Source organism: Delphinus delphis, chromosome 6, assembly GCF_949987515.2.
Source record: "Delphinus delphis chromosome 6, mDelDel1.2, whole genome shotgun sequence".
Classification (NCBI taxonomy): Eukaryota; Metazoa; Chordata; class Mammalia; order Artiodactyla; family Delphinidae; genus Delphinus; species Delphinus delphis.
The window spans coordinates 71,178,128-71,190,592 of NC_082688.1; the positions used below are offsets into that span (position 1 = coordinate 71,178,128).

At 38.6% G+C, this 12,465-nt stretch overlaps 1 protein-coding gene across 1 annotated transcript; it reads left to right on the plus strand.

Annotated features, from left to right (window-relative positions):
* Positions 1-8,056: 8,056 nt before the first annotated feature.
* On the plus strand, positions 8,057-8,686 carry LOC132427681 (RNA/RNP complex-1-interacting phosphatase-like). Its single transcript, XM_060015351.1, has one exon. The coding sequence runs from the start codon at positions 8,057-8,059 to the stop codon at positions 8,684-8,686; it is 630 nt and encodes a 209-aa protein (XP_059871334.1).
* Positions 8,687-12,465: the final 3,779 nt, after the last annotated feature.

The window sequence follows — 12,465 nt, forward strand, 5'->3', positions numbered from 1 at the left end:
CAAGGGGTGGGAAATTTCCTCCTTCCTCTTCCTTTCTAGACCATCCTTATATAAATTGTGAAGTGTGCCAAGCATCTGTTTCAACAATACCAGGATTTGAAACATATTTTTTGCTGTAATACTTTATTTTGAGCAAAAGCAGATGAATATTAACTATTTTTTCTATTTCTTTTCCTCTTACTGGTATTAGTAAGCTCATCCCTGGACAAATGGCTACATTTGACTTTTAGAGGAGAAACTTGTATTAGGGAAATGCATATATATGCAGATGTATATATGGAAACTTGTGTATAGAGAAAAGCATACAGATTTATTTTTATGTTATTAGCAACGTGTAACAGCCATGTATGTATATAATTATGTATCATTGGGTAGATCAAGTGTTATCTGTGGGAGTTATAGAATATGGGAAAATTAAATCTGACATAAGTATGTTATGGAATCTGATACATAGGTATGGTGTGAATGTAAAAGGAGAGAGATGGCACAATTACCACTGCATATGTATATTTGCATTTCTGATAACATAATATAATTTTAAACTGCCTGAATAGTAACTATTTATATAAAGGGGTATAAAGGCACAAAACTAACCATTATAAGTGCCTTTTTAATTCTCTCCCCAAAATGTCATAGAAAATCTTTACAAACATGTCAAAATAAGAAAGACAAGATATAAAACTAAGGAAGACCTTCTGCTCTTTGTAGTAATTATTTTACTATTGTTATTAAAAAACATTCTTTTCTAATTATTCGGTGGTTTTGTTGTATGCTAGTGCTTACTAGAGGAAGTGTGGTGCCCAAAGGTTTATAAGATTTTTTAAGAGAGAAAAGTTAAAATTGGAAAAAATATTTAGTTCTCCAAATAACTTACTTTCCCCTCTGCAAATTGGGAAAAGGTGATCCTCATTCAGTTTTTTTTTTTTTTTTTTTTGGCGGTACGCGGGCCTCTCACTGTTGTGGCCTCTCCCGTTGCGGAGCAACAGGCTCCGGACGCGCAGGCTCAGCGGCCATGGCTCACAGGCACAGCCGCTCCGCGGCATGTGGGATCCTCCCGGACCGGGGCACGAACCCGCGTCCCCTGCATTGGCAGGCAGACTCTCAACCACTGCGCCACCAGGGAAGCCCCTCATTCAGTTTTAACCTCTCTAGAGTTTGTGAATTATTAGGGTTTCCAGAGAATAGATTGACAGCCGCTAAGATTGTAGTCTGTCCTCAGCAATTGCTTATTTTAAATTAAAGAACATTGTTGCTTTGTTTTCTTTTTTGCACTTAATTTGGTAATAACCCTGTAAAAAATAATGTTTATTTTTAGCCATCAATTTAGATGTAAATTGTGGTTTAGGAAATACAATTTTTTTCAAGAATTTTCCATAGGTATGTTTTTTATTTACCTGTTTATAATCTGAGGTATTACATATTAAAAGTATTATGTATTTTCAGGACTATTACCACATTTCAGATTTTTCCTCATTAACTCATAAAGTTTAACTGGATCATGTTAAGAAGGTATATGTGATAGGCAGAATAATGTCTTCCTAAAGAAGTCCATGTTCTAATACCCTACACCTGTGTACATATTAAGTTACATAGAATAGGGGAATTAAAGCTACTATTCATCTGACTTTGAGGTGGGGAGATTATTCTGGATTCTGTGGGTTGTCCCAATGTAATCACAGAAGTCCTTAAATGTGTAAGAGGAGCAAGAGAGTGGTGCTTTGTGCGAAAGACTTGACAGGCAATTGCTGGCTTTGAAACTGAAGAAGAAAACAAGACAAGGAATGTGAGCAGCCTCTAGAAGCTGAAAAAGGCAAGAAAATGGAGGCTACAGTCTCCAGAAAGGAATGCAGCCCTGCCCAAACCTTGATTTTTACCACAGCAGGGTCCATTTTGAATCCCTGACCTCCACAACTGTAAAATGATAAATTTGTGTGATTTTAAGCCATTGAGTTTTTGAAATTTGCTACAGCAACAGTAGAACCTAATAGTGTGTTATTCAAGTAAGAGTATTTGACTTGTGTAGGTATCTAAAACTGAGTTGCAGTTCTTCCTTTTTGTTGAGTAACTTTGAGCAATTTATTAAAATTCTGTAATGATATATATCCTCACTTCTAAAATGGGAAGGGTAGCTATTACCTTTCAGGATATAAAAGTAAGTAAAATAATATATGCTTTTTGTCTTAAAATCTGAGATAAGTGTTAAACACTTAATGTAGGCTAGATACTATTTTATAGACTCTGGAAATCAAAATTATTAAGAAAAAAGAAAGCCTCATGTTTTAAGGGATTTATATTCTAATCTAGAAGACAGACAATAGAATGAACAAATCAAAATAGAAGATGATATTATTATCTTAGAAATAATAGCAAATCCTTGGGGGAATGCCAAGAGACGTACCAAAAAAATCATTTGGGAGGTTATATCTGAGATGGATCTTGAAAGATGAATAAAATTTTGCAAAATGAATGTTAATATATCTTGAATATCATCACTCCATCTTAAGGCTGAATTTTAGTTTGCAGTATATTTTTTAATAATGTTAAGAAAATATTCATTAATTTCTTAAGGTATTTTTAAAAATCAGGAATAGTTTTAAATTTTATCCAAAAAATTTTGGTATCTGTTGAAATAATTAAAGATTATTTCTCCTTCTAGAGAAAAGGGAACACTCCTGCACTGTTGGTGGCAATGTAAATTGATACAGCCACTGTGGAGAACAGTATGGAGGTTCCTTAAAAAACTAAAAATAGAACTGTATGACCCAGCAATCCCACTACTGGGCATATACCCTGAGAAAACCATAATTCACAAAAAGACATGTACCACAATATTCATTGCAACACTATTTACAAAAGCCAGGACTTGGAATCAACCTAAATGTACATCAAGAGATGAATGGATAGGGCTTCCCTGGTGGCACAGTGGTTGAGAGTCCGCCTGCCAATGCAGGGGACACGGGTTCGTGCCCCGGTCCGGGAATATCCCACATGCCGCGGAGCGGCTGGGCCCGTGAGCCATGGCCGCTGAGCCTGCGTGTCCGGAGCCTGTGCTCCGCAACGGGAGAGGCCACAGCAGTGAGAGGGCCCGCGCACCACAAAAAAAAAAAAAAAAAAGATGAATGGATAAAGAAGATGTGGCACATATGTGCAATGGAGTATTACTCAACCATAAAAAGGAACAAAATGGTTATTTATAGTGAGGTGGATGGACCTAGAGTCTGTCATACAGAGTGAAGTAAGTCAGAAAGAGAAAAACAAATACCATATGCTAATGCATATACATAGAATCTAAAAAAATGGTACTGATGAACCTAGTGGCAGGGCAGGAATAAAGATACAGAGAACGGACTTGAGGACACGGGGAGGGGGAAGGGTAAGCTGGGACAAAGAGAGTGGCATGGACATATATACACTACCAAATGTAAAATAGATAGCTAGTGGGAAGCAGCTGCATAGCATAGGGAGATCAGCTTGGTGCTTTGTGACAACCTAGAGGGGTAGCATAGGGAGAGTGGGAGGGAGGCTCAAGAGGACAGGATATGGGCATGTATGTATACATATAGCTGATTCACTTTGTTGTACAGCAGGAACTAACAAAACATTGTAAAGCAATTATACTCCAATAAAGATGTAAAAAAAAAAAAAAGGTTATTTCTCCTAGTATAGCAATTCTGGGGTGAACCTCTGTGCAATTTACAAACAATATATTGCTTAATTCTTGTAAAGTTTTTTTCTTTTAAAACAGTATTGAGTTATATTTTACCACAAGTAAAATGTATCCATTTTAAGTGCAAATTTTGATCAATCTAACTAGAGGGTTATCAATTTTATAAATCTTTTCAAAGAACCAGTTTTAGGTGTCATTGATTTTTCTCTATTGTTTGTCCATATTCTATTACATTGATTTCAGCTCTGACCTTTATTATTTCCTTTCTTTTACATATTAAGTTTCAATTTTGCTCTTCATCTTCTAGCTTCTTAGATAATTTATTTTAGATCTTCCTTTCTAAAACAAATATTTAAAGTTATATATACTCCTCTAAATACTGCTTTAGCTGTATCTCACAGATTTTGATATCTTGTATTTTTATTACTATTCAGTTGATAATATTTTATAATTTCCCTTATTATTTATTTGTTAACCATGATTTGTTATCAAGGTATTGTTTAATTTACCAAAACTGGGAATTGTCCAAGTATCGTTTTTCCTCAATACTTATTTTAGAATATACAGTAAAACTTGTTTTGGTGTACGGTTCTATGAGTTTTGCCAAATGCTTGGAGCCATGTAAATATCACCATCAAGCTACAGAACAATTTCATCACCCTCCCCAAATTCCCTTGTGCTTACCCTTTGTACTCAATATCTCTCTCCACTCCTACCCTTTTTTCTGTTGATACAGCTTTGCAATTTGAGAATTCAAGATGAATTTTGGCTTTGGTTCTCTGCTAGTTACTGCCTTTTTACTTTCATCCAAGACTCAGTTACCAAGATGAGAATATACGTTGACTGCAATTTTGATATCAGTTTAATACTCTAGTGTCCAGCCATATCTTGTTTTTTACCCCTGACTCTTTCCCCTGTTATCTCCAGTCTGCCAACCATTCGATTTTTTAAAAATTTTGGTTATTTTATGTTTCAGTTCCAAAATTTCCATTTGGTTCTTTTTTATACTTATTATTTCTATGATGAGACATTCTGTTTTCCCATTCATTTCAAGACTGATCATTCTTATTTATTGGAGCATGGATATAATAGCTGTTTTAAAGTTTAAAGTCTTTGAAAATTCCAATATCTTTGTTGTCTCGGGGTTGGTATGTGCTGATTGTCTTTTTCTTTGACATACATTGAAATTTCCTGATTCTTTGTATATATATTGAATAATTTTGGATTGTATTCTATACACTTTGAATTTTGTTATGTGAATCTGGATCTTGTTTAAATCCTCTGGAGAATATAGACTTTGCTTTTCTTCTTATTTTAACATGCATTTGACCCAGCTAAGTTCAGGTTGCAAGTCCTTACCTACCTTCTGTAAACTGTTAGTTCAATGTCAGTTTATTTTTCAAAATCTTTCAATGGTAATTGCATCTATCTGTTCGCTATCTTGTGGCTAGTCTTGGATCTGGGAAGTATTTTATCCCATAGTTATGTTCTTAAAACTTTGTTGTGCTCATTAGGGTCAGTTCCACCCAGGTATAACTCAAGGCTGAGCCCAAGAATTCATCTATAATTTTACAGAGTCACTTTCTTGAGGTTTTTCTCCACCTAATATCCCCTACATCTTTTGGCCACTAGGTACTCCTTTTCTTGGTCTTCTGGCTAGAAAGTCAGGACTTTAGTTTACCTACTTTGTCATACACTTCTTGAAGCTGTATCTGCATCTGAGGCCATGAGGAGATGTAAATGGGAATAAGCAATGGGATTTTTCAGATGCTCTTGAGATCACAATTCTACTGGTCTAAGAGAAGGATTTCTACTCTTTGTGGTGGTTTGTGCTTGTCCAGAAACCGCTGCCATTACTGTTAGCATTGCCATGAGATTTCCTGGTTGTTGGGCTATGAGAGAAAGGAAGAAACAAAAAATCCAGGGTTTTTTCCCCCTCTCCTTTTTCCACTCTTAGTATCCTTTTTTTTTTTTCCTTTCTGTCTTTTGACAAGAAATATAGGGCTTCACTTGAGATTCTTTCTGTCTTTACCTGGTATGCATTTCCAGCTTTTGTGTTGCCTTTGAGTTCAGGCTGGGAGATATTTGAGAAAGAAAAAACTAACTTCTGGTTCAGTGACACTTTGAGTTCTGGTTTCCTTTACTAGTCCACTTGCTACAATTTACCTTTCAGAATCTTAACATAGATATTCCATGAACTGTCTCCTGAGTTTTAGTTGTATTCAAGGGCGTTGTAAGGGTAGAAAGTACTTTATTATGACCAGAACTGGAACCTGAAGTCATTTAAAAAGACTTAGTGAAGAGAGGCAGTGATAAAGAGGAGAGGCAGTAAACTCATAGAAAAAAGATGAAAAGGAAGCTGGAAATGCTAAGAAAATAAAGAAGAAAGAAGTAAGCAATTACAGAAATAAAAACCATTATCAGAAGATATTACCTTTTCTATAAATAGGTTAAATTTAGCATCTTCAAGGAACTAAGGTTGAAAGGACTGATAAAGGGGTAAAAGAACATTGAAGAACTTGAAGGACACTATGTGGTAGCTATAGCTTGTACACTAGTTTGAATTTACATTATCAGTAGTAAGAGGGAGTACTATAAGGAAAAATGGAGGTTTTGTGTGGGCAAGTAGAGGCGAGAACTTGTGAAATCAGAATATGTTTTTATTAAAGTGATTCCGTCTTTACTGTCCAGTGAGGTCTATGAAAAGGTTGATTATAGAAAGGACATATCAAATGGAATTTTGAAGACAGACTTATTCTATTAATAATGTGTTGAGAAATAGTAAAAGTAGATTTAAAATTAGAAATGAATGCAGAAATTAGGCTGCTGACTAAATGATTTACAATACCAATGGATGTTTATTTATTAGTTGTAGCAGAAGGTACAGTAAGGCATAGTACATTACTTTAATTCAAATTAGCAAAAGTCTTAAAGATATTTGGTTCATTAAGTACCAGCAGAGTTGGGATTATTTCAAGATGGTGGAGTAGAAGGACATGCACTCACATCCTCTTGTAAGAGCACGAGAATCACAACTAACTGCTGAACTGTCACCAACAGGAAGACGCTGGAACTCACCAGAAAAGATACTGCACATCCAAAGACAAAGGAGAAGACGCAATGAGATGGTAGGAGGGGTGCAATCACAATAAAATCAAATCCTGTAACCGCTGGGTGGGTGACTCACAAACTGGAGAACAGTTATACCACGGAAGTCCACCCTCTGGAGTGAAGGTTCTGAGACCCATGTCAGGCTTCCCAACCTGGGGGTCCGGCAACGGGAGGAGGAATTCCTAGAGAATCAGACTTTGAAGGCTAGCGGGATTTGATTGCAGGACTTCAACAGGACTGGAGGAAACAGAGACTGCACTCTTGAGAGGGCACACACAAAGTAATGTGCACATCAGGACCAAGGGGGAAGGAGCAGTGACCCCATAGGAGACTGAACCAGACCTACCTGTTAGTGTTGGAGGGTCTCCTGCAGAGGTGGGGGGTGGCTGTTGCTCACCATGGGGACAAGGACACTGAGCAGAAGTTCTGGGAAGTACTCCTTGGCGTGAGCCCTCTTGGAGTCTGCCATTAGCCACACCAAAGAGCCCATAGTCTCCAGTGCTGGGTTGCCTCAGGCCAGACAACCAATAGGGAGGGAACTCAGGTCCATCCATCAGTTGACAAGTGGATTAAAGTTTTACTGAGCTCTGCCCACAAAAGCAACACCCAGCTCTACCCACCACCAGTCCCTTCCATCAGGAAGCTGGCACAAGCCTCTTAGATAGCCTCATCCACCAGAGGACAGACAGCAGAAGCAAGAAGAACTACAGTCCTGCAGCCTGTGGAACGAAAACCACATTCACAGAAAGATAACAAAATGAAAAGGCAGAGGACTATGTACCAGATGAAGGAACAAGATAAAACTCCAGAAAAACAACTAAATAAAGTGGAGATAGGCAACCTTCGAGAAAAAGAATTCAGAATAATGATAGTGAAGATGATCCAGGACCTTGGAAAAAGAATGGAGGCAAAGATTGAGAAGATGAAAGAAATGTTTAACAAAGACCTAGAAGAATTAAAGAACAAACACCTAGAAGAATTAAAGAACAAGCAAACAGAGATGAACAATACAATAACTGAAATGAAAACTACACTAGAAGGAACCAATAGCAGAATAACTGAGTCAGAAGAATGGATAAGTGACCTGGAAGACAGAATGGTGGAATTCACGGCTGTGGAACAGAATAAAGAATGAAAAGAGGCAGTAGAAGGAGGTCCGTGAGCTGCGTGGGCTTGTGCCTAGGCGCCTGTGTTTTGGGGCCTTGTTCTGGCACCAGGGGCGCTGGGTTGGTGACTTTGGCACTCTTGGCATTGGGTGGGCGGCATCTTGGGGGTCACATGAGCCAGTGGCATCATGCCCGCGAGCGCTGTGGTCAGGGTCACGGATTTTCTGGATGTTCGTCGGCTAAGAGGAAGGGTGGAAAGCACATCCTGGAAAGGTGGAAAGACTATCTCCCAGTTGGACAGCGGATGCCTGGGACTCGTTTCATTGCTTTCAAAGTTCCTTTAAAAAAGAGTTTTGAAAAGAATCTTGCTCCAGAAGAATGTTTTCCCCCTTGTATCTTTTTAAACAAAATCCAAGAACAGAATGAAGAACTTGGGCTGATTATTGACTTAACATATACTTGCCCCAATTATAAGCCAGAGGACTTACCAGAAACTATTCCTTATTTAAGAATTTGTACAATTGGGCATCAGATGCCAGGTGATGACACTATTTTTAAATTCCAATGTGCTGTTAATGGGTTTTTGAAAGAAAATAAAGATAATGACAGACTTATTGGTGTCCACTGTACCCACGGTTTAAACAGGACTGGCTACCTCATCTGCAGGACAAGCCTTGATCTTGCATTCTTACCCTCATGGATGTTACTTTCTGTCAACTTCCAGCAGCAGGAGTCTTCTTTTCAGTGCTTGATGCTTCACAAAATAGACTCTGCCCATTGGAAGCAAATACCAGACAGCTAGGAGACAGAGTTGGTTGCAGACCTTTCCTCTTCCAGCCTTTGGTTGCAATTCTTTTGCCCATACTTTGTTACCTCTAGTTCCTTGGGCCACACAGGTATCCTGCCATCCAGCTCTTTTATATGTGAGAGACATTCTGAATACTGTCCCTTTTTCTTTGCACAGAAGTATATACAGTGTGGCAGTTACTGTAATCTCCTCGCCCTTGCAAGCAGCCACTCTAGAATCTTGGACCTCTAGGATTCTCTGTCTTGCATGCTTGTGTGCAAGACCAAGCAAAATGAAGAAGAGAATAATTAGAGAAAGAAGAGGACATTCATGGAGAATTGGGAGCAGATAAGGTGAAAGGGCACAGGAGAAAAGAGATTCATGTAGATTTTTTGGTTACTGTGGGAAACAAGTTGACACACTTTGGCCTCATTTTGTATTACCAGAACAGATAGTTATAGATATATTTAAGTAGCTAGATAGTGCAGCAACTGCCATGAATTCTGTACACTAAAGAGAACAGTCTTACATATATTTTTCATTTTGTTTTATGTCATATTACCTTATTAATAGCATTCACTGGTATGTTTGTAGAATACAGATTTTTGCTCTGGTTTTATCTACATGGTTATTTCCTTGTCATATTTTTAAGGACTCCAACATTGTAAGACATATTGCATGTTTTTCTGTTGACGATTGTTTATCTTGAAGCATCATGAACTAACTTGACCTGTTGGTTTTGTGGAGAAACTTTAAAAAGGGTCTGTGAAAAAGGCATTGTGGTGAGTAGCATTATGCACCCAAGAGTAAGGAGCAGATATCTGCCATCAGCCCAACTTGGCCTGGATTGCCTCTGTTTTAGTTCCCCTGGTTAGTGCTTTGCTCCCTAACCACTCTTGTGACTGTGATAATGTGAGTAAGGGCTGAGTTGCTAATGATTTATATGTGAGGTAAGCTGGTTTGAGGGAGGAAATCTATGGATCTAGTCATTTTCCTTGGTGGTAAGCTTTCGGGGGTGCAAAGATTGATCTTTCTGAGGACTTTTCTAGTACCAGGAAGATATTCCATAGATGGGACCTCCAAAGACACACATTTAATTTTTAGGCCTGTTTTTCCTATTATGAGATACGAGTTTTTTCACTGATGGGGATGATGCTTATCTGAGAAGAGATTGTGAAAGGTGTTGTAGTATAGAGATGTGGCTTAAGCTTTTAAGTTTTCTTCAAGGTTTTTCCCCTAAGCTTCATATTTCAGATGGCCTACTTACATGATACTAGTATGTGATGTGAGGCTAACAACTTACCAAATACCTGCAAGCCAGATCAGTGTCTCTTTTCTCTATATTTCCATGGAAATCAAGGGACCCATAGCTGCTGCAGGTTAGGGTGGGTGGTGTGAGATTGGGGGAAGTGTGGTAAGACAGATTTTGGTATCAGTAAAATGTTTATATATTAAAATATTCAGTTCCAACATTCAATTCTATTTAGGCAAACCCTTAGTTAGGGTTTTCCTGCTTCCGAGCCTATGCAACTTATTTTCTCTCCCTAGTTCCAGCCATTTAACTTTAGGTTGCAGGCTCAGCATCATCTTTACCTATGAAAGAATCTTACATGTAGGAGGAAGAAACTAAAGAGCTCTATTTCAACACTTAGGAACATCAAGCCCTATCCTGACCTAAACCTTTATTCTTTTGTTTTGTGGTACGCGGGCCTCTCACTGTTGTGGCCTCTCCCGTAGCGGAGCACAGGCTCTGGATGCGCAGGCTCAGTGGCCATGGCTCACGGGCCGAGCCGCTCCATGGCATGTGGGATCTTCCCGGACCGGGGCATGAACCCGTGTCCCCTGCATCGGCAGGAGGACTCTCAACCACTGCACCACCAGGGAAGCCCCTAAACCTTTATTCTTATTGTTAGGGTATTGTCTTGTCCCATATATCCACTTCCTGCATTTTGAACCCAACAAATCAACTGAGACATGTCTTGGTGTAACATACCCAGTTCATCTACCCCTGAGGCTGTCCTTAATTCTTCCCATTGTCACATTTTGATTTAATTAAATACTGGAATCCCTCAAACCCTTGCATGGTACCTGAGGCCCTATCAGATACTGGTAGATTTTGTTAGTGTCAAATACTTAGCTGTATGATTCTCCAAATATCCCTTGTTCCTATATTTTCCATCCCAGCATACTACATACCCATTAAGGCATTGTTTTATCTCATGTTGGACCCACTCCCATCCAGAGGCCTACTCTTTGCTAGTGCCCATACTTTCTGGAAACTCTGTTATGGCCAGGTCTGGCATTTTTTTCTGTTTCCACCCAAAGCCTGTATCTTTTAGCAAGCTGGAATTATAAGACCAACATAGATTTTCTAGTTTCTGATAGATTTATGTCACAATTTGTACATTGTCATGTCTATAGATATTTGTATCATTTGTACTTTTTGGCCATTATCTGCCTATTGGATATTTTTCATAATTGCAAAAGAATATTTTATGATTTAGCACCAAATTGAATGTGCCTAATTGTAAGTTTGTAAACTGTGTTGTGCTAACTTGTATCTTTTCTTTATCCAAATAGTAATTTACTACTATTGTCGCTTTTTTTTTTTTTTTGCGATATGCGGGCCTCTCACTGTTGTGGCCTCTCCCATTGTGGAGCACAGGCTCCAGACGCGCAGGCAAAGTGGCCATGGCTCACGGGCCTAGCCGCTCCGTGGCATGTGGGATCTTCCCGGACCGGGGCACGAACCGTGTCCCCTGCATCGGCAGGCGGACTCTCAACCACTGCACCACCAGGGAAGCCCTGTCCCATTTTTAATTATGTGGAAGTTTTCAGAATTGTAAATAAATGCTTGTGGATTGAAAAAAAAAAAAGAATGAAAAGAAATGAAGACAGCCTAAGAGACCTCAGGGACAACATTAGACACACCAACATTAACATTATAGGGGTCCCAGAAGGAGAAGAGAGAAAGGACCAAGAAAATATTTGAAGAGATTATGGTCAAAAACTTCCCTAACATGGGAAAGGAAGTAGCCACCCAAGTCCAGGAAGCGTAGAGAGTTCCAGGCAGTATAAACCCAAGGAGAAACATGCTGAAACACATAGTAATCAAATTGACAAAAATTAAAGACAAAGAAAAATTATTAAAAGTGACAAGGGAAAAACAACAGATAACATACAAGGGAACTCCCATAAGGTTAACAGTGGATTTCTCAGCAGAAACTCTACAAGCCAGAAGGGAGTGGCATGATATATTTAAAGTGATGAAAGGGAAGAACCTACAACCAAGGTTACTCTACCCAGCAAGGATCTCATTCAGATTTGACAGAGAAATCAAAAGCTTTACAGACAAACAAAAGCTAAGAGAATTCAGCACCACCAAACCAGCTCTACAACAAATGCTAAAGGAACTTCTCTGAGTGGGAAACACAAGACAAGGAAAGGACCTACAAAAACAAACCAAAAACAATTAGCAAAATGGTAATAGGAACATACATATCAATAATTACCTTAAATGTGAATGGATTAAATGCTCCAACCAAAAGATAACAGGGTCACTGAATGGATACAAAAAAACAGCCATGTATAAGCTGTCTATAAACTGACTTCAGACCTAGGGACACATACAGACTGAAAGTGAGAGGATGGAAAAAGATATTTCATGCAAATGAAAATCAAAAGAAAGCTGGAGTAGCAATACTCATATCAGATAAAATAGACTTTAAACTAAACAATGTTACAAGAGACAAGGAAGGACACTACATAATGATCAAGGGATCAAACCAAGAAGA

What these genes read in the sequence shown, in the direction of transcription:
- LOC132427681 (XM_060015351.1), top strand. Translation starts at nt 8,057, where the DNA reads ATGAGCCAGTGGCATCATGCCCGCGAGCGCTGTGGTCAGGGTCACGGA.